This window comes from Hemitrygon akajei, chromosome 13 (assembly GCF_048418815.1).
Source record: "Hemitrygon akajei chromosome 13, sHemAka1.3, whole genome shotgun sequence".
Classification (NCBI taxonomy): Eukaryota; Metazoa; Chordata; class Chondrichthyes; order Myliobatiformes; family Dasyatidae; genus Hemitrygon; species Hemitrygon akajei.
The window spans coordinates 58,632,399-58,659,162 of NC_133136.1; the positions used below are offsets into that span (position 1 = coordinate 58,632,399).

Sequence of the window (26,764 nt, forward strand, 5' to 3'; positions counted from 1 at the left end):
CAAAGATGGATGAATCAGAGACAATAAGCTTCACTAGAAACAGTTAACCACTGAAATCTTGCTGTGTCAATTGCTTTTGGAAGGCAGATGTTAGTAAAACATATTGTTAAAAGAGATAGAAAAGTCACTTAGCACTTGGTAAATGCAAATTTAGGTGTGGTGGAGGATCAAAGAGATGTCAAGGTGTAAATAGTCAAGTCACTAGAAGTTATGCCGAACATTAGTGAGGCTATATTCTAGAAGGATAGGATTAAAAGTCTGGTTAGCAATGCTAATCCTGTATTAAAGCCTACATTTGGGTACTCTGTACAAATCCTGTAAGCAACTAAAAAAGATGCATAGGCACTGAAGAGGATGCTGAAACAAATTGTAAGTATAATAAAATAACTGCAAAGGTGTCCATCCTTGTGGAAAAGTGGCTATGAGAAGGCTAAATGGAGACCTTTAAAGTCATGAAAGGCTTTGATGAAGTAGACACAGAAAATGCTTCAACATGAAGAAGAGCAAAATTAGAGATCCTCATAACAAACTAGTCATCTTGAAATTCCAGTGAGAATTCAGAAGAAACCTCTTTACCCAATCAGAGAAAACATTGTGGACATTACCATGGGGTATGGGTGGATTGGTAGAGAGGGGCGGGTTTGTGATTTTGGAGGAGGGCACTAGAAACAAACAACATGTAATCACTTAAGGGGAGACTAGATTAGAAAAGGTTCAAGTGAAGCATAATCACTGGCACTGATTATTTGCACTGAATAGCCTGTTTGTACCAAATAATATCATGTAAAATGCAAAATTATTTGTCACATATCAGGAGTTCATCACTGACATATGTTAATTCTTATTTTCATTTCTAATCTCCTAACATTTTCTGAGGTTTTATTAATTCATCACACTTTACGGAATCATTCTGTTTAACAATAGAGAAGATCTGCTTGCACTCAATTTGTCTTAAGACCTGTCAATGGAAATTCTCCTCCTCAGCAGTAACAATGCTGAATGGCATCAAACTGCTTGGCACCTCCTCTCAACAGGTCCTATATGGAATGAGTAAACCTTCAGGTAGGTAAAACAATTTTGCTCCAAGTAGACTGTTCCTGGGAGAGATAAGGAGGAGATTTCAAAACTAACACAATCATTACTTTAGCTTGAAAAGCAGACCATTTTAGCAGATTAATGTAAACACCATTCAATCTCTGGATTGCTTACTCAACTTAAATCAATGGCTATTAACATTTGGTATTGTTCTAATCAAAACAGTCCCAACTGGTCAGTGTGGACCTATTGGACAAAATGCCGTATAATTCTATGATAAACTTTAAGTACTGGATTGAGGTCTGAACATTATAAAATCCATACATGTTGAAATTATCATTATTTTAAACTTCAAACTCTTGTTCTATTTCCTCTGAAATAGCACAATTTCTGCTTGCAAAATTGGGGAAAAATCAGACACCACCTTTGCTCTAAACATAAACATAGCAGCTTGCCCCTATAATGCTCCTTGTCATTCTGTTAGGGGCATGCAAGTCTCTTGAGAAGTTAAAGGATAGTCCTTTATGCATTTATGCTATCTATGCAATTTATGCATCTTTAAACCTTCCAAAGGAAAAAAATGATAATTAAAATTAAACTATTTTATTATGGGAAGAAGAGTAACTCGGGAAAGAAAAAGGTCCCTTAAATACCAAAGGTGATATATTTGTGTGGATGTCTAGACATTACAGCAGCGGAGGCATTGGATGTCTTTACATTTATGAAGACACATTACTCTCCAAAACCTGATTTGGTATATCCAAGGAAATCGTGGAAGCTAGAGAAGAATTTGCAGGAGCAAATTCATTAGTGATGAGTACAGTGTCAGGAGACTGGAGGGTAGCCAATGCTGTGCCTTTGTTCAGTAGGGCTGCAAAGAAAAACATGGGAACTATATACCAGTTAGCCTAATATATGTGGCAGCTAAGTTACTGGAGGGAATCCGAGGAATAAGATATACAAGTATTGGGGAAGACAGATGTTGATGAGGGACAGTCAGCAAGACTTTGTGTGTGGTAGATCATGTCTCACAAATTTGATTGAGCTTTTTGAGGTAGTAACCAAGAAAGTCAATGAGAACAGGGCCATAGACATGGTCTATGTAGACTTCAGTAATGCCTTTGACAAGGCTCCGCATGGTAGGCTGCTATGGAAAGTTAGGTCACATAGGATCTAGGGAGACACACAAAATTCTGGAGGATCTCATCTGGTCAGGCAGCATCAATGGAAAAGAGTAAACACTCGACACTTTGGGCCGAAACCTTTCTTCAGAGAGTGCTAGCCTGTATTAAATACAGAATTGGCTTGATGGAAGGAAGCCAATGGGTATGGTGGAAGGCTCTTTTTCTTACCGGAGGCCCTTGACTTGTGGTTGATATTATTTGTCATCAATAACAAGTATTATTTGGATGAGAATGAAACAAAAATAGATGATGTTGTAGACTGTGAAGGTGGTTATCAGGATTTACAGAATGATAGTGATCAGATAGGTAAATAAACCAAGAAATGGCAAAGAGAGCTTAATTGGAATAAGCATGAAGAATTGCATTTTGGTAAGACATGATGATAAGGTGTTTCACAGTGAATGGTAGGGCCTTGGAGAGTACTGAAGAGCAGAAGGACATGGTTCCTAGTGTCACGTTACAGTCATACAAAACTGGTAAGGCCATGTTCAGTTTTGGTCACGCTGCTGCAGTAAAGAAACCAATCAGCTGGAAAGAGCACAAAGGAGATTTACAACAATGTTGCCAGAGCTTGAAGATCTGAGATAATGGAGTTGAGCAGTTTGGGATTTTTTTTTAAATGGAGCATAGGAGATTGAGGAATGATCTTATAGAGGTATTCAAAATTGAGGGGCTTAAATAAGGTTAAAACACAGTCTTTTTCCTGGGGTTGGGGAATCGAGAACTAGAGGGCATAAGTTTAAGGTGAGAAAGGGGAAATTTAGTAGGAACCTGAGGGGCAGCTTTTCCACCCAGAGAGTGGTCAGTATGTGGAATGAGCTGCCAGATGAAGTAGTTGAGGCAGGTTCATTAGCACCATGTGGAAGATAGCTGGACAGGTACATGGATATGGAAAGCTTATAGGGTTATGGGACAAATGTGGGCAAATGGGGCTAGCTTAAATGTTGCCATGTATCAGTTGGGCCAAATGCAAACCAAAGTCTAGGACATGGGAGGAGATACACAAAGGCCTTGAGAACAAAATGCTCACAATGGGAGTGGGGTTGGACTGTGGTGGGGAAGGGTTGCAGAGTTGTCTGTTAGTTTATAATAATTTTGAACTGCCATAGCCATCAGATATCTTTAAAAGCTTTTTAACTTATTTAATTAAAGGTTAAAAATATATTAATTAAAAGAGTGTCATTGAATAGCCTCAACTTGTCCATGCCAACCTAAGCACCCTCCTGTACTAGTCCCACTTACCTGTGTTTGAGTCAATGTCCCTCGAAATCTTCTCAATCCATGTACCAGCCAAACAAAATGTTGTAATTGTACCTGCTTCCTCAGGCACATTGTTCCATATACTCACCAGCCTGTGTGAAAGTTTTGCCTCTGAGGCTTCCTTAACTCTTTCCCTTATCTTAAGTCTTTGCTCACTAGTTTTAGACTCCCTTACACCAGAAAAAAAGCTGTGACAATGTCTTGTCCATGTTTATTGTAATAATTTTATAAACTTCTATAAACGTCACTATTCAGCCTCTGGCACTCCAGGGAAAATGGTCCCAGCCTATCCAGTCTCTCCTTAAATCTCAAGCCTTCCAATCCCAGCAATATCCTTGTAAATCTTTTCTGTACCCTCTCGAGCTTAATTATAACCCTTGTTTAGTATGAAGAAGACAAGTACACAGACTATTCCAAGTGCAGTCCCAACAGTGTATACGGTCATTGAGATATACAACACAAAAACAGACCCTTCAGTCCAACTTGCTGAAATGGCCAAGTTGCCTGCCTGAGCTAATCCCATTTGCCAATGTTTGGTCCATGTCCCTCTAAACCTTTCCTATCCTTGCACCTTTCCAAATGTCTTTTAAACACCATTTGATTCACCTCACTCTGCATACCCACCTACCTGTAAGAGTTGTCCTCTAAACCTTTCCCCCTCTAGTCATTGAGTACATTATCATATGAACAAGCATGGTGAAGAACAGGTACAAAAAAAACTTACTGCAGCAGCATCACAGGCAGGTGAAAATGTATAGAATTTGTATGAATTCCCAGTTCATCAAGGTGATATCAAACCACTGTTGGAGAAGTGGGTGTTTTTCTATTTCAGCACCCAACGTCAACAGGAAGCTTCATTAATTTTACTTTTGGCCCTTGTTTCTGGCAAAATATTTCTTCTCATTATCGCCAGTGCCTCCAACCCCAAAGCACCAATGTAAAACATTCTGCTTCCTCCATATAGTGATCCTCGATAAAAATCTAATTTGGTAAATAAATTAGCCTTTTTGTACTGCAATAAATTATTTCAACAACCTCAATTTCCACATATAACCCTTATAATCATGAAATAGGGGAGCTTTAAAATTGTCAAATCTTTATTTAACTATAGATTTTACTGTTCTTTTAGAACATGTAAACAAATCACACGCAAGTGTTAGCCTTACCCGCTGCCCTGGCTGATTAAGACACGACACAACAACTGTATTACAGATCGTCAAAGCAAGAAAGAAGTCAAAAATGTAGGTGAATTCCAGGGACAGCCCTTTTCCTGTCTCTTCCAACAGGTCAAGTGGGCGAGACATGATTTGTTCCAATTTTTGTTGAAGCTGAGAATCTGGTGTAACATCCCTTTCCTGCAAATTAATGCAAATCATTAGACTGAAAGAGCTGCTAAAATCTGCAGGGAAGAGACAGTAATGGGGATGAAACTGGAAAAGTTTAAAGCAACTAAATTAGTATTTTTTTTTAAATACAGAAGCAATTCTACATATATTGTGATCACATATCTATTGAAGGTTTGCTTGTATACAATGAAGTTTAGAAAACTAAGGAAGAAAAAGCAAGAATAGCAATTTAAAGGACAAATGAGAGAATGGCCTACTGTTTAATGTGGTATTGTTACATATTCCAAAGTACGTTGGATATATGACAGTGCATGCATGTACTCACAATTGAGCTGCTGAATGCCACTTGAGAAGCACTTGTAGTCATTTCACTTTCATCTTCAGAAGTATCCTTGTCCTTTGGTGTCGAGCGATTAGTAGCTAAGCAATTCAATGAATTGTGGCTCCGTAGCACAGCAACAGATTGGCTGCTGTCCAAATGTTGACACTTACATCCAGATGCCAGAGAATGATTGGATAAATCTTCCGTGTTAACGTTCTGATATAACTCCAGTCTTTTTGCTGATAAGATATTGAAAGCACATCATATAAAATGAAAGTAAATTTGTGCACTGGAATGGTTCAAGTATTCCAACATTTTGTTTTCACACAAATGCCACAAATCATATTTATTCCATGAATTTAATAATTCTACTCTCCAATATCAAACATTATGCTTTTTTGAACAATCATTCCTTGAAAGTGATCAGTTTTTCTATTAGCACATTTGTAAAATAATTTATCCCTTGCCTACAAAGGTTTTGTCCAGTATGAAATTCCATTGCATGCAAACTGAGATGGAAGTATGGTTGATGATGAGTAGCTGATTAAAGAGTTAGTTTGTAAAATAAGGGATGGGGAGGAGGGCTAAAGAAATGCAGATTATGTATCTATGTCAGACTGGGACCTGTTCAGGTACCCAATCATACCCCCAGAACCAATAAAATATAGAAACAGGTTTCACAGAAGCTGTAAAGAAAAACTGCTTCTGAATAAATGGACTGTAGCCACAGAAGAATGCCTGCAGGTTGCATAAGTGACACCTGGGCATATTCTGCACAGCACTGGTCATTGCACGTGTGCAGGTCCTCTGCAAGTTAGCATATGATGAGTAGAGCAGCAGTAATTTAATTACATTTTAATTCTCCTTTAAAATTGAATCAAATTGTTTGCAAAGCATCTTTCATTAGGTTTCCACGGCTATTGAATCTAGTTTGAAGATCTTAAAGGAGTGTCTGTACACCAAACTAGGTCGAAAGTTCTTTTCAGAACTTGTATGTAGAAATTTAAGAGTGCCATAACAAAGATATTGACAGTTTGTCATGAGTATGTAGGACATTTACATTTTTATCACATACATCATTTTGGTAGAACATGTCTTGCATAGATTTATGTTGTACAGATACTTCCAGGACCTCAGTTTTCTTAAGAAACATTAACCATGGTAAGCAAAGAAATAAAGCAGTCACAGTAATAAAAAAAACACCCACATGCTTTTCATTTTCTTACTTTACCAGCAAATACATAGATATGCTCAAGAGCATATTGCAGAAAGCAAAATAAATTCCTGATTACAATATCAATTACTGAGTGTTATTTACTAATCTTAAAGGTCATTAACCACATTTGAATTCCCAATTATCCACATGCAGCTCATGACTAATATAAATGGAGGACATTAATATAGAATAGGTACATTGATTTGGACACATGGCTTGCCTGTTGATTGTCACAGAGGACGTCAGAGTGGGTAGATTATTGATGGACCTATCCATCTCTTTAAAGTTCCATCACATACTGCATTCTCAAAGGAACTTGGCAGTACTTCCTCAAAAAGTGAATTATGACTTTTAATCTGTGTGCAAGAAGATTAAATACATGGTGGTAGTTCCAATGGGAGATGTGCCCCTTCATTGTAGTCCAATGAAAATCATCTGTCTCACATCACTTGAACAAATTGGTTTTTGAGTTTCTTTTCCATGTTTAAAAGGTTGTTCATTTCACCTCCAGGAAATAACTTGCACAATATAACCACATCCTGAGGTTTTGAAAGGCGCTATGTATAGCTAACTACTGTCTTTCTTTCAGATCTGATCCAATTCTACAGTAACCAGTTGATTTCTGGCACCCTGTCAATCTACCATTGTGCGAGCCTTGGTTGGGAGCACTGCAGCATCATTCAAATTGCTAAAGTCTGTGAACAGTATATGAGAAAGCCTGAAAGTTACTTCACTTCTTCAACTCAAGGCTTTTGAAACCATTTGGAGCAACATCACTCTTGATGTTTCCAACAGTGGGAGAGTCTAAGACAAGAGGACAGCCTCAGAACAGAAGGACATCCCTGTGGTGAACTACATATACCTGTCTGGACACCCCCCCCCCCCCCCCCCCCGCTGACTGCTCCTGTGGCTCCTCCCACAGACCCCGGTATAAAGGCGATTGGAGGCACTGCCCCTTCCTCAGTCTCCAGGATGTTGTGTGGTGGTCGCTTGCTGCTTGTGCTTTCTTCCAGCCAATAAAAGCCTATGTTAACTCACGTCTCCGAGAGTTATTGATGGTGCGTCAATCCCTTTAGAACAGACATGAGTAGGAAGTTCTTTAGTCAGAGTGTGATGAACGCATGGAATTAATTACCACAGATGGCTGTGGAGACCAAGTCATTGGGTATACTTAAAGCAGAGGTTGATAGCTTCTAGATTGGTAAGAGTATCAAAGGTTATGGGGAGAAGTCAAGAGAATTGGTTTGAGAGGGATAATAAATCAGCAATGATGGAATGGCAGAGCAGACTCACTGGGGGTTACCTCATCTAATTCAAGTCTTATAGTCTTTCACAATTGTTAAGTATTCACAAATTGGATTACATCCAGTCCTTCTTAGTTAGCACATTCATTTCTCAATGGATAACTTCAGACTGTGGGATAATCCTGTCGAAAATGTAAGTGCCCTTAAAATCTAGCAAGGATTTTAGTGTCAACAGATGCACATGAAAAGCTTGAGGCCATACTAAAGAGAAGAACATACCATTTTCCTCATGGGAATACTCAACTCCAGCAATGGTGCACCTGCAGAAGATCATTTTATTTTCTGTTAGTGTTCCAGTCTTATCTGAGAAAACATATTCAATCTGTCCCAGATCTTCAGTGATATTTAAGGCTCTGCATTGGATGGTTGAATCTGAGCTTTCATTGTACAAGTCAATATCACTCTGGAGGAGAAGTATTTGGCCCAGCTTGACAATTTCAATCGACACATACAAGGAAATTGGTATCAGCACCTGAGAAAAGAAGGACCAAATTGGTGTAAACAAAAAAGGGGACTTGAACTGAACCAGGTTATTTAATTTAAATTCAGTTTGACTCATTTCTGGTATCATCACCTTGCTTTCGCTAAATGTAAAGTATGGTTACACAGTTCCAAATACCTCCAAAACGTTTGTGAAGCTCCAATAATAAATGTGAACAGTTACTTAAAAGTGCTCTAAATTTTAAAAAAATTCCTCTATTTGGATCAAACTGCAACTGAAAGCTATTTTATTAGTTGTGATTTAGCCAATGAAATCTTTGTTTAACAGTAGCATTTCTAAGTGACCTTTCTTGATGCAGTTTGTTTTTAAGAAGCACCAGTGGCATTCAGCACTGCTTTTTAGCATGTGGGAGCTGCACTGGACTAATATTTTAGTGCAAATATTTGCTAAAGCAAAGAGCACATATGTCACATCTCTTGGTGACTCAGTTGCTTAACACATTTTCCTAGTTGTCTCAAACAGAATCTGTAAGGCCTTAGATTTAAATTGCTGACCTACAAGTTAATTGATCTCAGTCAACGTAGTAATCAAGTCTCTATTACTTAAGAGGAATATTGGACATGGTTCATCACTATTTTGATTTTAACTCTGAATTTCTACTCAAAAAAACTATCTCATTTGTCAAAAAACACAAAATGCTGGCAGAACTCAGCAGGCCAGACAGCATCTATGGGAGGAGGTAATAACGACGTTTCAGGCCAAAACCCTTCATCAGAACCCTTCATGAGTTCTGCCAGCATTTTGTGTTTTTTATTTATTTCCAGCATCTGCAGATTCACTCGTGTTGCCTATCTCATTTGTAACTTCTTTTTTCATATTGGCATTGGTTTATTATTGTCACACATACCAATATACCGTGAAAAGTTTGCCTAAAAAATCATTACATGTTACATTGAGCTAGAAAACGTAAAACAATAACAATGCAGAATAAAATATAAAAGCTACCGAAAAAGTATAGCACAGGTAAACAAGTGCACAATCGTAACGAGTAGATTGTGAGACCAACAGTCCATCTTATTATACAAGAGGTCTGTTCATGAGTCTGATGACAGCGGGATAGAAGCTGTCTGTTAGCCTGGTGAAATGTGCCTTCATGTTTTCTGCTCAATGTGAGAGGGGAGAAGAGTGCATGTCAGCCCTCTGGGGTAGGTGGGACTTTTGATTATGCTGGCTGCTTTACTGGGGCAGTGAGAAGTATAGACAGAGTCCATAGAAGAGAGTCTGGTTCCTTTTATGTGCTGATTTCAATGGGTATCAAGCTTCCAATGGGGACAGATTCTGAATTTGACACCCGAGTTTTCGAAATAACAGTAATCAGTAAAAAATCATTCATTTGTGCAACCTTCTTACCTGCAACAAAATGATCATGGTCCAGAACATGTAGAACGCTGCCAGTGCTGGAGGAGTGTATTCCCCATTTGGCTGTGGAACGCTAAAAATAGGAATTTGCGAGTAGCTGTTTAGCCAAATCCAATGACCTTAAAAATAAAGAGAATTAATGCAGACAGCAAAAATATTAATTGCATTATTTTAAATATTTATAGCAATCAAAAAGATTGGAGACTAGTATCCACTTGTAGCAGTTTCACCTTGCAGTAGTACTCTCTCAGTGATTAATCCAGAAGGCTTTTGCTTTTCAAATATTAAGCACAATATTAACAATAACAGTATGTAAAGTTATAAATCCAACATAGGAGACAACTCATTGAGAAAGTACTTCTGAAGGATACAATAAAAAATAGTCACTAATTTGGCAAATTTACAATGATTTAATGCTGAAGAATGCAGAGTACATATACTCATGGTCTAAATGACATCAGAAAGAGAGAAAAATTGGAGGTCTCTGCACTTGAGCAATCTTTGTCTCTTATCTCTCAACAGTGAAAGAGAGTCTTCTAATTCCTGAGTGGGAGTCTCCTGCTGCAGACTGCAAGGTTGAAAAAGTGAGCTGCTTGCCACCCCTCTCGTTGTGGCAGGAGTGACATTTCTCTCTCCCTCACTAGTGAATGAGAGGGCTGTTGAAATGTCAAAGGGTTGGGATGACGAGTAGTTTTTGATGGACTATAGATCATGGTCTCTGGGGGGCTTGCTATTGCTTGCATGGTGGGTGGTGGGCAGGATGATACTTCTTGTTGGAAAATGTGGGGGAGGGGGAAGGAGGTGGTTGATGCTATGCAACTGCTTGTGCATGGGAGGGGGAGGGGAGCTTTGGGGTTCATTGTTTTTTTTTTCCCTCTCTGTTTCGTGGATGTCTGCGAAGAGCAAGGATTTTAGGTTGTATACTGTATACATTCTCTGGCATTAAATTGAAATACTGAAAAATATTTGAACAAATGAGCTGTTCAATAAATTGTGCCATAGTGTGTGGTAGCAGTTGTTATCGTAACAGGATCTAGTGGTGAAACAATAGGTGTAAGTGTTAGAAGATTTAAAATAGATTTGTAGCGTTTTAAATGAAAAATTGAGCTATGAAATCAAAACAAGAAGCAAAAGGAGAACAAAACAATAAAGGTAAAATCCATATCTGTATTCACTCATAACACCTATAGAGCTCTCTGTAATGCCATCTGATACCTCAAAGCTTGACTTGTGAGGAGTTTTCTAACTGGATACTCAAATGCTACCTTTACTAACCTCCACCTATCCAGATCTTTGCCTATGACACAGTACATCTCACACAATCATTACCTGGGTCATTACCTCATAACAATCAATGAATCTCCATTTCACTATGTATTAACTTGAAATTCTAACCCAGCATTTTCCATCCATCCATTGCATCATTTGTATCCCAATTGTCCCAAGTACAATAGTGATTTTATATAAATTCATGAAACAGACCCAATAGCATTGAAGAGAATGGATACCCAGTCACAACCCTCAGAGGGGTAGAAGCTGACTTAAGCTCCAGTGAATTCTTTAGCTTAAATATCTGAACATTTATGACAAAATTCAGCTGAACCAGCTACATAAATACCTTTATTGTAAGAGAGACTAGGTATTGTAAGGTGAGTGATTCATCTCCTGAAAGCCCAATGCTTTCTCACCATCTAGTAGGAAAAAGTCAGGAGTATGGTAGAATACTCTCCTCTTCATTGGATGACAGCAATGCTATCAATTCTCAAGAGCCTCATACAATTCAGGGAAAAAGCAGCTGTTTTGACTGGCACCCCAATAACCTCCCTAAATCATCGTTCCCTCTGTCCCTAGTGGACAGTGATTACAGCCCCTTGCCCAGTTATTCCAGCAGCACCTCCAGGCCAGCAACATTTATCACCAAGAAGAAGAAAAGCAGCAGGTGCAGGAACACTAGTAGCAGGAACACTACTACCCACAGACTCACCTCCAAGTTGTACTATTTCCTCACCTGTAAGTATATCAGCCATTCTCATCAATGCTGATTCTAAATCTTGGATCTCCCTACCAAACAACTCATCAGAAGGACTGAAGGGTACACCATGCTGGCACCAGAATAACTGGTGACATTTAGGTTGTGTTGGTTAACGCAAAGAACACATTTTACTGTATGTTTCAATGTACGTGTGATAAATAAAAATTAATCTGAATCTGAAGTAGTTTACGTTGGCTGCTCTTCACTTCTTTCTCTAAGGCAGCTAGAATTGAGCAATAAAGAGAATGCCTAGATCTTGGATAAAAATGAAAAAATAAACTCTATTTTCTAATAGGATTATGCATTCCTTATACATTTTGGACAATGTATATTCTTAATTGACCACTGAAACTAAAGTAGTGACAACACGAACAGTGACCATTTCGGGTTTAGACAACTGACTTGATTCAAATATCTACTTTAAGTTTCTATGATTTGAAGCAGCATCCTGAAATCGGCCCTTTAAATTACACCACGGGGTATTAAAATTAAGGTTAATAAGCACATCATATTAACATTAATACATTTTTTACTGTATTAACAGTGAGCAGTTTGGAACTTACAATGCCACAATGTAATTTGCTTCCTCATTTACATTTTGTCCACTTACCAAATACTCCAATGACGCACATAACCAACAGCAGTACCACACACCAAAGAACATCTTTATTAAGTTGCCTTTCTAGTTTGCTGCGTTTATAGCGTGGACCACTATTATTCATCATTGCTTTTGTTTCATGCCCTGGTTTGGTAAACAAATCAATATGAATATATACTGATGATCCAATGATATTGCTAAATGTAACTGTAAAAATATAAAATTTAATCAAGTAATGACACAGCATAAAACAGGCATCAAAATGAGAACCAAAGATTAATAGCTAGAAGACTCCCCAGTGGATCCTTTTAATTCCAGAGCACTGTGCTTACACTGTTACTTGTTTATAGTATTTTACACCATGGTTAAATTCTCAGATGATTTGGAATTAGTTTCTAATTTTTAATTCTATCTCAACAAGCATGATCCAGATATAGGAATAGGAAGGGATTGCTTGGGGTTATTGAGAGGAATAGAAGTGGAAACTCAAATGATACCAGTTGCCCTCATTAATACAGGAATTTTATATACTGACTCTCTAATTCCAGCTCTTCTTAGGAAGTGTACCCATGATGTCAAGAGGGATGCTGCTGAAATAAAAGAGACAGTGATATCACTGCACTAAAAGCTCAAGCATGATCTTGTTAAACGATGCAGCAGGCCAAATAGGCTTAATGTCCTACAGCTGTTCCAAATGCTTATATTCTAGATAGGCAAGTGTTCAAATTAAGGATTAATTAAGTTGATTTCAATAAGGAATGATATGAAGGACTTCATGAAAAAATACATATAATGCTACTCTTTCCAAATAAAATATCAATACTTAGAGATTAGACTGGTGTAACTGGAAAGCAACATGTAACACAGATCCTAAACTCTGCAGTTCAGACTCACATTTTGCTTTCTATGGTAATCACATTAAATTATTACCATTACCAATGCCAAATAAAAAAAAAATTGCTCTTTTCACTTTACTGCAGTTACAGTACTTGTGGTCAGGAAAATTTATCTCAAAATTGTAGATTTACCATCCCAATTTCATATCAAGCAGACAGTTTGACACTAACACTAACCTGCATAAACTACAATCCCTGCAACGGCCTCAGTGTTCCTAATGGTACAACCCCGAAGCAAGAGATTTTCTTTACTAAGTGCAACCCGCTCTTTATTCCAGTGCTCCCTGCAAACAAAACAATAATTTTCAGAAAAGACAATTATTAGAGAAGGAAAGAAAAGGACTCACTCCTGTAAATATTAATTAAGACACATTTCAGAGAAACTTACAGCTATTTAAAGAGTTTTGTTATATATTATGATAGGACTGATTAAATTACTAATTGTCTTCTTTCACCAATAATACTCTAAAACAAATGGATGTATCAGATAAAACTAACATATATATTTAACAGCTAACATAAAATTTAATTGTCCTTTCTGGTTGACCTTCCAGTCAAGATGGTGTTGAGCTGCAGTCTCAATCAAGATTGTGGTTCAGAGTTGGCCTTTTTATGAGCTTGTAGAAATGGTTTGGAAACAGAGAGAGGAATAAGTGGTCAGATTAAGGTTTAGGGACAATAGTGTGGGGATGTTAGAAAACAGAATAGGGTTTAGGGACAGGGATGTGGAGGACTTGGAGGTCAGGGTTCCACTCTGTAATCTGCATTCAAAGGCCAGCAACATGGATGGGTGACAAAGGACATATGGGGTCTTAGCTTCCATTCCGCACTCAAAGGCCAGCAATGTGGATGGGTTACAAAGGGCATCTGGAGATTAGTCCTCTGCTCCATACCCGAAGAATAGCAATATGGAGTTGTGACCTCTATGGATGATGGTCTATCCCAGTTCGGTGGGTCCCAGGAGGTAAAAAAAAAGCCAGTGAGTCGGAGTGACCAGTCCAAGACTGGCATTCAGGGTCCAGACATCAGATCGTCTGGGGGTCAATACCAAAGGGGCCAATCAGAAGTTGAAGCCCAATGCCTGAAGCCTGGAGACTGTCCATGTGTGTGGGTGGATGGGAGGGAGGAAAGGGGCTTGTTTTGCTGCTTATTGCACTTTGTTTTATTCTGAGTATTGTGGGCATGGTATGTCGGCACCAGAATGTGCGTCAACTTTTGCAGGCTGCCCCCAGCACATCCTTAGAGATATTGGTTGTTACTGCAAATGGCACATTTCACTGTTTTTGAATCAGTATCAGGTTTAATATCGCTGGCATATGTCATGCAAAAAGAGAGCAAAAAAATGAGGTAGTATACATGACTTCATTAGAAAATCATGTACACAATTCAGAAATTTGATGGCGGAGGGGAAGAAGCTGTTCCAAAAAATGTTCAGTGTGTGTCTTCAGGCTGTTTTGTTTCACATGTGAAAAATAAATCTGTATCTAACTTTTGGAACTTCCAAGCCTTTAAATGATACGTACAGCAACACACACAAAATGCTGGTGGAACACAGCAGGCCAGGCAGCATCTATAGGGTGAAGCACTGTCGACGTTTCGGGTCAAGACCCTTCATTAAGACAGATGTTCCACCAGCATTTTGTGTGTGTAGCTGGAATTTCCAGTATCTGCAGATTTCCTCATGTTTGCCAAATGATACGTCCATTTTCTTTTTACAATTTATTAATGGTCAAATCTTATCATTACATTGGCGAAGAAATAGAATCATTATGAAGTCAAAATATGCTACTTGATTTTTTAATGAAGTTATTCTCAAACCAAAACAAACATAGTAACATTTATAGCTGAGGTCGTGCCAACAGAGAATAGGATTTAAAAAAAAATTGGGAAGTGTTTCTGAAGTGCTGAAAGCTGGTTTTATTTGATTTTTGAAAGGTGGTAGACATAGAGCAAAGGAAATAATTTCATACAGCAAAGATTCTTAATACCGAATGAGAATCTGTGTTAGAAAAACACAAGATTTGTGGAAACAATTTAGACTACAGCATGCCAATATAAGCATCCATGACAAGGAAAATAATTTTAACATCACCCCACTAAGGAATAGGAAAGCAGTAAAGGTCTTGAAGGATATTCTCATATGTGAATGGAAATAAATTGTGGGTTGTACAAGTTGAAGGTCATAGAAATGAAACTGAAATGTGAAGGTTTATTGTGACAAAGACACAAAGGTAGATCTGAATCCATTGAAGGTTGAGTGGGGACGATTGTCGATAATTTATTGATGGCAGTAGGTGGCCTAAAATTTGTGCAATGATTTCAGTAATGTTTTCCAACACTTAAAACCTGTACCTCAAAGAATTGAAAAAACTTACATATAGCCTTTGAATTTGCTTAGATCATTATTCGGACCTTCACATTCAATTCTGCTGGTGAATCTCTCAGGATCAGCTTCAGAGTTCTGAACAGAATATCAATGTGTAAGAAGCAAAACAAATTATTGCTTGAACATCTTTCCTACATGCTATATTTCAAACATTGAAAATCCTTCAGTTTTATAGATTTTTTGCTTAATCATCAAGCAAATGTATAAAGGTTACAATGGAACAGATTGATCCAGAGTTTCAGGCTGGCAGTAAGCTGCTCACAACTGCTGTTGACCTAAGAGACAAGTACAAACTGATGATAATAAGTTCACAGCTCTCGACTTGCGTTCCTAGCCAGTCCAATTCTCACTGTAGTTACAGGAAGCGGTTAGGAGATGGGAAGGTGCATTTTGATGCGAGACAGACAAATTCAGCCATGAAAGAGATGAAAATATGACAGCTAAGCAACACTCTCTGTCTTACCTGTCTACCAAACCCATTAAAGAGTGATTCCTGATGTGTACTGGGCATTCAGAAACAATGGTCATACCTTCGTGACACCATCCATGAATCAGCAGTCTCTATCTTTGGAAGAAAGACCACAAAGAGCAGTGACTGGTTTGAGGCAAAGTCCAACATCGTGACTCCCGTCATCGAAGCCAAGCATGCAGCTCTCACAGAGTACAAGCACTCACCATCTGACCAAACACTCCAGGCTCTTCGAGCTGCAAGGCAGTGCGCAAATGAGTACTGGCTCCAGCTCAGTAAGGACATTCAGAAAGCAGCTTTGACAGGCAACATCAGATCGATGTATGATGGCATCAAGAAGGCCCTCGGCCCATCGCAGAGCAAGACAGCACCCCTGAAGTCATCCAGCGGTGAAATAATCACCGATAAAAGCAAGCAGATGGAACACTGGGTAGAACACTACTCTGAGCTCTACTCAAGGGAAAATGTTGTTGTTAGCTCAGCCATTGATGTCATCGATTGTCTACCAGTCATGGATGAACTCGACTCCGAAACAATCATTGAGGACCTCAGCAAGGCAATTGACAGTCTGGCCCCAGGGAAAGCTCCTAGCAATGATGGGATTCCTCCAGACCTGAACAAACACTGCAAGAGCTCACTCCTCCAATGTTTAGACTAGGTCCTCTGTCAATGCTGGAAGGAAGGAGCCGTACCACAGGATATGCACGACTCCAAAATCATCACTTTGTACAAGAACAAGGGTGATAGGAGCGACTGCAAGAACTACAGGGGTATCTTCCTCCTCAGCATTGTCGGCAAAGTCTTTGCTTGTGTAACTCTGGCAAGTCTATAAACTCTGGCAGAACGGGTCTACCGAGTCCCAATGTGGTTTTCGCACAAGGAGGTCAACTGTCGACATGATTTTCTCACTCCGTCAACTCCAGGAGAAGTGCAGGGAAGAACAGAAATCCCTCTATGTCGCTTTCATCGACTTGACCAAGGCATTTAACCTTGTCAGCAGGGATGGGCTCTTTCAAATTCTCCTCAAGATCAGCTGTCCCCCGAAACTCCAAAGTATCATCAAGTCATTCCATGACGACATGAGGGCTACTGTTCAGTACAATGGCAGCTCATCAGAACCCTTCGCTACTTGTAGTGGAATCAAGCAAGGATGCGTGTTGGCCCCAAAATTATTTGGCATCTTCTTCTCTCTGCTACTGAAGCTCGTGTTTGGGATGTCGACAGAAGGCATCTACGTGCACATCAGGTGTGAAAGATCTTAATACGTGACATGCTCTTTGCTGATGATGCTGCTATAACCTCGCACACCAAACAGCAACTACAAACTCTCATGGACCACTTCTCTAAGGCATGCAAAGATTTCGGGCTTACCATCAGCCTAAAGAAAACCAATGTCCTTGCCCAGAATGTAGTGGATACACCAGTCATTAGCATCAACAATTACAACCTAGAAGTGATCCATGAGTTCACATACTTGGGGTCGACTATTAGCGACACTCTCTCCCTCGATGCTGAAATCAATAGGTATATCAGCAGAGCAGCATCGATCCTTGCTCGACTCTCCTCTTGGGTCTGGGAGAATCCGAAACTCGCTACAAAAACCAAGACTGCTGTGTACAATGCATGCGTTATTAGCACCCTCCTGTATGGTAACAAGACTTGGACCATCAACTCCAAACAGGAGAGGAAACTCAATAGTTCTCATCTGCGTAGCCTTTGCCACATCCTCGGCATCACCTGGAGAGAGAAAGTTCCAAACTCTTAGGTCCTCTCCCGCGCTGTACTTCCCACAATGTTCACGCTTTTAAGACAACACAGACTGGGCCACGTCTGTCGTATGAAGGATGGTAAACTGCCAAAGGACATCCTCTATGGAGAACTAGCAACAGGCAAGAGGAACATTGGTAGACCCCAGCTTCACTTCAAGGACCTCTGCAAGCTCGACATGAAAGCCTTAAAAATCAACACAGAGTGCTGGGAGGATACAGCAGATGACAGCAACAAATGGCGAGGTACTCTTCAGCAACACCTAGAGCAAGGCAAAAGAATGATCCTGAGTCAGTTTGAAGAGCGGAGGGCTAAATGGAGAGCACAGCAGACAGTGGACACCATGAAGCCCTACACATGTAGCAACTGTGGCAGAGCCTGCCGTTCCAGGATTGGCCTCAATAGCCACAGTCGACGGTGCCCGACAAACCAGTGACTACCAAAGGTGCAATACCAATGGTCGACCACGACTGATGGAGGCCACACTGGGCATTCGGAAACATTCAAGACTAATTTTAAAAATTTAAAAATGACAAATATTGATTGTTAAAAATAAATCATCAAATAAATAAAGAATCATTCGTCAATAAGGTCTACTTCTTTCGATAGCCTTGGAATTTGAGAAAAGGGTTTAAAAATCCATTAACTTCGACAATATGGTAGGTAATTCTATTCCCTACATATGCTCAAAGGAAACATGCTGGAATTAGAGCTACATTGAAGGCCCTATTCCTTGTGCAAGCAATCTCTCGCTGCTAATACATGATTGCAGAAGTAATAGACAAAGAATTAATGAGAAAAAGGTTGTAAAGTCTTGACAAGTTGATTGGTGATGATTTGCCATCATTCCCTTACTGACTTCAATCAGAATCCATAGCATTGAAACTCAGACATAAATTACTGATCTTAAATATTTTACACAAGCAAGAATCCTTGGTCTGAATCACTCTGATTTTTTAGCTGCCATTCCAAGGCCACCAATGCACTGGTTTGGAAATATGGAACATGCTGAAAGTCAGATGGTGGTGCATCTGTCATCCCCCTGCAACCATTGGCTCAGGAAACAGGTCCAATGAAGGTTAATGATCACACTGAGGGCTTGGATCACTTCCTGTCTGGTCCCCTAGCTTCACTGCTTCCATTCATTTCAATGGGATTGCCAACCTTCAAAAAAGGCAGTTAAAGGTATAATGTACATATTAATCAAGAGGTAAATGTGTTTTAGAATTAATTTATTAGTGTTCTTAATTTTAAAGTACAGACAATCCATGTGTTACAGCCATTTGAGTAACAGTTCATCCTTACAGATATCACAAATTACTATCCAAAAATCTGAGATATTGAACAAAATTCACTGACAGAATTTATGTGAAAAAAGTATATAAACATTTTTTTTCAGCTTATGTCTCCTGATGCATTTGCAGATGATATGAATCCACATTATGGTAAGTTGTGATGTGCACTATTTTCTGGTAATACAATCTCCCAGAAACCCAGGGGATGCTGGTATAATGGCACCAATGGTTTCTACAAACCTCCAATCAATAGATACTATAAATAGAAAAAAAGGATTTTGACAATTCAGTCCATTGGAAGTCCACTGGACTGGCCTTCAGGCTGGGATTTCAGATACTCTTCCTAAGGATTAGTCAATGCATTCAGACTGCTCTGCTTCACAGGGCATGCACAGTAGCAAGGTCTCTCTGACATTAGGACCCAAGTGAAAGCAAAAGGATAATGTGGCCACAGAGTCAGCTCACATAACCTAGCCGAAACCATTACAGAGTTACAAGCAAATGTAGGAGTGATTGAATAGGTTTACTGTACTTGTGTTTTTTTCATCTCAGCGAAATGCCTTACCAGCTCCATGAGTCCCTTCACCACCTGTCTCTGCTTCAAGTTTGCCTCTCCATCCAGATTGGAGGTTTCAATGTGGCAGATCCTAGCAGCATCAGTGGAGTACAGCAACACCATATCTGCTGGGATGATCTCATTGCAAGTTAATCGAATAAAGTCTCCTACACGAACATCCTTCCAGCATTTCCAACGATACTTTTTTGCTTGCCTGGAATGACAAATATATTAGTGTCCAAGTTAAACAAGAAGGGTTTACCTGAAACTCATAATTACCATTAGCGCTGTTGTATTTTGACAGTGCCAGAAAGTGAGATATCATACTTGTAAAAATGAAGCTAATTGTCAATTGTTGGCACATAAAATGAAACTAAATCTTAAGCTCTGATCAGAAGCAGACAGATTTATGGAAATGCAAAGTGGCTGTTCAAATCCTAAATGACAAATGTTACTATTTTCTCGATACCAGTCAAGTTCAATTTAGAAGTGGCATTTAAAGCACACTGTGTTTTTACATGTGTTGTCATGATCAGCAGGGCTGTAATGATGTTATGTTACAAGTGAGGTAGAAGTGGAATTGAGCTGTAGAAGTAGATGATTTCAACTTCCCCAATATTAACTGAAAGAATTAGACAGAGTGAAATTTTTAAAGTGCATCTAGAGACCATTTTTACCAGTACATATACAGTCATACTAGGGACAGGGCAATACTAGGCTAATCTTAAGGAATGAAGCCAAGCAAGTGAATGGAGTATGAATGGGTGAGTAGTTTTGGAAAAGAACATAGAACAGTACAACCTGGGAACAGGCCCTTCAAGTCAAGTCAACTTTTATTGTCATTTCGACCATAACTGCTGGTACAGTACGTAGTAAAAATGAGACATTTTTCAGGACCATGGTTCACATGACACAGTACAAAAACTAGACTGAACCAAGTAATTAAAAAAACACAGAGAAAGCTATACTAGACTACAGACCTACACTGGACTGCATAAAGTGCACAAAAATAGTACCGGCATTACAATAAGTAATAAACAGGACAGTAGGGCAAGGTGTCTGTCCAGGCTTTGGGTATTGAGGAGTCTGATAGCTTGGGGGAAGAAACTGTTATATAGTCTGGTCGTAAGAACCCGAATGCTTCGGAGCCTTTTCCCAGATGGCAGGAGGGAGAAGAGATTGTATGACGGGTGCATGGGGTTCTTCATAATGCTGTTTCCTTCGTGGATGCAGCGTGTAGTGTAAATGTCCGTGATGGTGGGAAGAGAGACCCCAATGATCTTCTCAGCTGACCTCACTATCCGCTGCAGGGTCTTGCGATCCGAGATGGTACAATTTCCAAACCAGGCAGTGATGCAGTTGCTCAGGATGCTCTCAATGCAACCCCTGTACAATGTGATAAGGATGTGGGGTGGGAGATGGACACAATGTTGTGGCGAACTAATTAAGTTAATAATCAAATGTCCAACTGAACCCCTTCTGCCATTCATAATGTCTATATGACTGCACAATCTGCATATTCAAATGCCTGAAAGCTGCTTAATCACTTACAGTATGTTGTATTTGCCTCCACAACTACTCTGGTAAAGCAGTCCAGGATCCCATAATTCCCTTTGTAAACAAAACTCGCCCCACACACCTACTTTGAACTTAACCCCTCTCACCATAATAAATCTATGGTGGATGTGATCTCATTGGCTCTTTACATGACCTTTAATCACCTGGACAATACTAATATCTATGTCAGGATGCTGTGTATTATCTACAGTTCAGCACTTAACATAATTATTCCTACAGTTATGATTGAAAATTTCCAAAACTTGGGCCTCTTTACCTCCCTCTGCAACTGGATTCTCAGCTTCCTAACTGGAAAACCACAACGTGTGCTGATTGGAAATAACATCTCCACCTCGCTGACAATCAACACTGGCGCACCTCTGGAATGTGTGCTTACCCACTGCTCTATTCTCTCTACACCCATGACTGTGTGGAAAGGCACAGCTCAAATGACATCTATAAATTTTCTGAAGATTGCTCACAGAATTTCAAATGGTGACGGAGAGCATACAGAAGGAAGTTGTATCAGCTAGTTGAGTGGTGTCACAGCAACAACCTTACACTCAGTGTCAATAAGACCAATGAACTGTTTGTGGACTTCCGGAAGGGTAAGACAAGGGAATAACACCAGTTTTCATAGGGGGAACAGAAGTGGAAAGAGTGAGCAATTTCAAGTTCCTGTGTGTCACGAGCTCTGAGGATCTTAACTGGGCCCAACATATCAGTGTATCTATAAAGAAGGCACAACAGCAGCTATATCTCATTAGGAGTTTGAGGACATTTGGTATGTCACCTAAAACACAAATTTCACAGATGTACTACAGACAGCATTTTGACTGGCTTCATCGCCATCTGGTATGCATGGGGGGGGGGGGGGGTGGGTGGGGGTGGGTGCGGCTACAGCACAGGATCTTAGTAAATTCCATAGAGTTGTAAACTTAGTCAGGTCCATCATGGGCCTCCATAGTATCCAGGATATTTTCAAGGAGTTATGCCTCCAAATAAAAGCGATGTTCATCATTAAGGATCCCCATCACCCAGGACATGTCTTCTCATTGCTACCATCAGGAAAGAGGTACAGAGGCATGAAGACACACACTCAATGATTCAGGAACATCTTCTTCTCCACTACCAACTGGTTCCTGAATGGACACAGAATCTATGAACACTACTTCACCACTTGTTTATTTCCATTTTTGCACTACTCTTTTAACTATAATATGTGTATAATATATGTACATTGACTTATGAAAGACAACTTGCCAAAAACTTTATTTACATCCTTATCAACCTGCGATCCCATTTTTATGGATGTATTCCCTGATTCCTGTGGTCTATCACACTCCCCAGTGCCCTGCCACTTACCGAGTAAGACCTATCCTGGTTGTTCCTCCCAAAGTGCAACACCTTACATTTGTCTGCATTACATTCCAGATAGTCCAGAACAAAAGAGCTTTATCAAGATACTACCTGGATTAGTGGGTATGTGCTATAAGGAGAGGCTGGACAAACTTGGATTGCTTCTCTGGAGTGACAGAGACCATGGGAACATCTGATAGAAGCTTATAAGATTATGAGAGGCATGGATAGAGCAGACAGCTGATGTTTTTGTTTTATCCCAGAGTTACAATATTTGCACTGCAAGCTTTGATAGCCTTCCTCACTGTCCACTACAACCCCAATCCTGGTGTCATCTGTGAATTTGCAAATCCATATTACCACATTATGATCCAGATTGCTGATCCATTAATTTCAAGGTAATTATGGAAAAGGATAAAATTGGTTCTCAGGTTGAGATTCTAAATTGGAGAAAACCAGTTTTGATTTTTATCAGAAAGGATCTGACAAGAGTGGATTGGGATAGGTTGGCTTCTAATAAAGGAATGCTTGGTAAGTAGGAGGGCTTCAAAACTGAAATTTTGAGAGTACAGAGTTTGTACGTTTCTGTCAGAACAAAAGGCAAGGCTAACAGGTATAGGGAACCTTGGGTTTTCAAAGGATATTGAAATCCTAGTTAAAAAAGAGGAGGTGCATAGCAGATATACCAAGGAAGAAATGAGGTGCTTGAGGAGTATACAAAATCCAAGAGAACACTTAACAGGGAAATCAGGAGGGTTAAAAGAAGGGAAAATCTGCAGATGCTGGAAAATAAAGCAACACACACACATCGCCAGAGGAATTCAGCAGGCTAGGTACAATCTATGGGTTAAAACAAGGCATGAGATTGCTCAAGCCAACAAGGTGAAGGAGAATCCCAAGGGTTTCTAAAGATATATTAAGAGCAAAAGGATAGTAAGGGCCAAAACTAGTCCACTTGAAGATTAGTGTGGTCATCTATGCATGGAGTCAAAAGAAATGGGGGAGAAATTAAATGGACTTTTTGTATCTGTATTTACTTGGGAGATGCACATAGATTCTATAGAACTGAGGCAAAACCATAGTGAAGTCATGGACCATATCCAGATTCCAAACGATGAGATGCTTGCTGCCTTGAGGCAAATTAAGGTGGATATGTTCCCAGGGTCTGACAAAGTGTCCCCTTAGACCTTGTGGGAGGCTTGTGAAGAAATTACAGGGGGCCTGGCAGAGATATTTAAAACACTCTTTTAAATGAACTTCTGGAGGACTGAAGAATAGCTAATGTTGTTCCATTGTTCAAAAAAAGCTGTCAGAATTATACGCCTGAGAGCCTAATATTTGTAGTGGGTAAATTATTGGAAGGTATTCTAAGTGATAGTATATATATGTATTTGGACAGGAAGGGCCTGATTAAGGATAAAAACACAGCTTTATGTGTGCTACAGTTGGTCACATCTAACCATAAAGTTTAACCATAAAACTTTATAGAAACTTATAAATTTTTTTGTGTAAGTTACCAAGAAAGTTGATGAAAAAAAGGCAGTGGGCATTATCTACATGGACTTGAGCAAAGCCTTTGACAAAGTCCCACATGGAAGGCTATTCAAAAATGTTCAGTCACCTGGCATTCAGGATAAGATAGTAAACTGGATTTAAAATTGGCTTCGCAGGAGAATCCAGAGAGCGGAGGTAGATGGTTGTGCCTCTGATTGGAGGCCACAGGGATTAATGTGGAGTCTGTTGTTTGTAATATTGCTGATAATAATACATTAAATTGGATAAAAAAATGTGGATGATACCAAGATTGGGGGCCATGGTAGATAAGGAAGGCAGTCAAAGCTTGCCAGCTTTGGGCCAGCTAGAAAAATGGGCTAGAAGATGGCTGATGGAATTTAATGTAAACAAATATGAGGTGTTGTACTTTGCGAGAATAAACTAGGGTAAGACACAATAAACGGTAGTGCATTGAGGACTGCCGTAAAATCTATGTATACAGATTCACAATTCCTTGAAAATGGTGTCACAGTATATAGGGTTGAAAAGGGAGCTCTTGGCACATTAGTTTTCAGAAATCAGAGCACTGAATATAGGAGATGGGTTGTTATGTAGAAGTTGTATAAGACCGGAGATGCCAAATTTGGAGTATCATGTGTAGTTCTGGTCAGCTACCTATAAGAAAGATACCAATAAGACTGAAAGAGTACATTGAAAATTTATAAGGATGTTGCTGGGACTTGAGGACCTAAGTTATAGGGAAAGGTTTCATAGGTTAGGACACTTTTCCCTAAATGGTAGATGAATGAAGGGAGATTTGATAGAGCCTGCTTGCATTTACCCTGAGGACAACAATTAGAGGTCATGGGTGAAGGGTGAAAGATGAAATCTTTAAGGGGAAATGGAGGGGGTATTTCTTCATTCAAAGGGTGTTGCTGTGTGAAACGAACTGCCACGTGGAGGTGGTGATTGCAGATTCAACTGCAATACTTCAGAGAAGCTTGGATCAGTACATAGTTGGAAGGGATATGGAGGACTATGGTCCAGCTGCCGGTTGATGGAACTAGGCAAATTAACAGTTGGTTTTGGGCTACATTATCCGAAGAACCTGTTTCTGTGCTATAGTGCTCTATGACTGTATAACTATATACGATTAGTACAGAAAAGTACACTATGGTTGGCATGGACATGGTGGGTTTGTTCCTGTGCTACATGGCTCTATAGATCTATTTGATTGAGAAATACTAGCAACGTTTGCAAGCCAACTCACATTTTTATTAGACACACAAGAGTCTGGCCCCTGATGATGTAAATTTTAAAGTGCTTAAGTATGTGTGTTTCTTTATACAAGAACATAGGAGCAGGAGAAGATCATCATTCATGAAGATCATGACCAACTTTCTACTTCAGTGGCATTTCCAAATTTACTCACATATCCCCTGTTGCCCTTTATGTCTGGCAAGCTATCAATCTCTGATATGTATGAACACAATGACTCCCCAGCCAGAAATTCAGTACCCTCTGAGAGAAGAAATTTCTCATTTCAATTCTAAATGGCCCTTTCCTTATGCTGAAAATGTGCCTCTCGGTCCTAATCTCATCAGCTGGGATTGCATTCACCCTGAATCTCATCTGTCAAGCACTATTAGAATTCAGCATATTTTGATGAGAACTTTCATTTCTCTAAACTTTACTAAATACAATCTACTCAATCCCTCTCCAAATCAGCCTCAAGGGGAACCAGTCTGAAATCTTTGACTGTATTTGGTCTGTATTTCCTCAATGACAAATACATTCTTTTTTTGGTTAGGAGGTATAACTACACACAATACTCCAGCAGCAATCTTTTTTTTTCCTGTACAATTATAACAAGATGTTAGAATAGTTAATACAAGATGGCACTAGTGAACCATGGCGATGTTCTACAGGATACGTACAATACTTCTAAATACACCTGTTTTGGATTACTCTCACTGTAATCTGCTGCATGCAAATTCTCTTTGAAGAATGTACTTTTAAATCAGTTTTATGATCTGCAGATTTCATGATCTTCTGAAGCACTTGGTGAACCAAGCAGGTACAGCACCTTTAAGTGGAGGAAGGTTCATTGCCATGGTCAGAAGCAAAGCAGAAGGAGTGGGGTCTCCCAGCCAGGCTGAAATGCAAAGGGATGAGACCACCCTCTACCCAGCATTTTGTTAGCAAATGTGCAGTCGCTGGAGAACAAAATTGCGGATGAGGGCAAGATTGCTGTATCGAAGGGAAATGAGAGATTGTTGTGTTCAATGTTGAACGGGATGTGGCTCACTCCCAGTACACCAGACTCATTGATCAAACCCATAGCGTTCTCGATTCACAGGATGAACTGAACTGTCGATTTGGAAAAGGGAAAAGGTGGAGGTGTGTGTTTCATGAAAGACTCTTGGTGGGCTCTAACGTGGTGGTTTTGTCAAACTCGTGATCCCCAACCTCAACTAAACTTGAATCAACGAAGTCCAGAGTTGTGGCAGGGTTTGAATGAAATTTACAGAAAGAGGTTTCCTGCTCTGCACCTCCTTAGGTCAGCTGCCACCCCCTGCAACTTCCAGTGGGGTTAGTCATCTCACTGGGAAAAGGCTGCTTCTCACATCCCACCTACAAGTCTCTAGGATCTCCGCCAGCTTCTTTAGGACCTTGTCACGCTGCCAAGAAGTGTTTTGAGAGATTGACGTTAAAATGAATCAACTCCTGCCTGAGAAGCGATTTGGATATGCTGCAATTTGCAAACGAGAGCAACAGGTCCAGAGTAGATATAGAAACGTAGAAACCCCACAGCACAATACAGGCC

At 39.7% G+C, this 26,764-nt stretch overlaps 1 protein-coding gene across 2 annotated transcripts in view; it reads right to left on the reverse strand.

Moving 5' to 3' along the window:
• LOC140737914 (phospholipid-transporting ATPase VD-like) overlaps window positions 1-26,764 on the reverse strand; it is a 193,517-nt gene that overhangs the window by 50,746 nt on the left and 116,007 nt on the right. For both annotated transcript variants that reach the window (XM_073064713.1, XM_073064712.1), the window contains exons 4-11: window positions 19,537-19,741; window positions 15,430-15,515; window positions 13,232-13,338; window positions 12,171-12,302; window positions 9,520-9,647; window positions 7,887-8,139; window positions 5,151-5,386; window positions 4,646-4,834 (exon numbers count right to left, since the gene is read on the reverse strand). In XM_073064713.1, coding sequence (XP_072920814.1) covers window positions 4,646-4,834; window positions 5,151-5,386; window positions 7,887-8,139; window positions 9,520-9,647; window positions 12,171-12,302; window positions 13,232-13,338; window positions 15,430-15,515; window positions 19,537-19,741 — 1,336 coding nt within the window. The remainder of the gene's footprint in view (window positions 1-4,645; window positions 4,835-5,150; window positions 5,387-7,886; window positions 8,140-9,519; window positions 9,648-12,170; window positions 12,303-13,231; window positions 13,339-15,429; window positions 15,516-19,536; window positions 19,742-26,764) is intronic.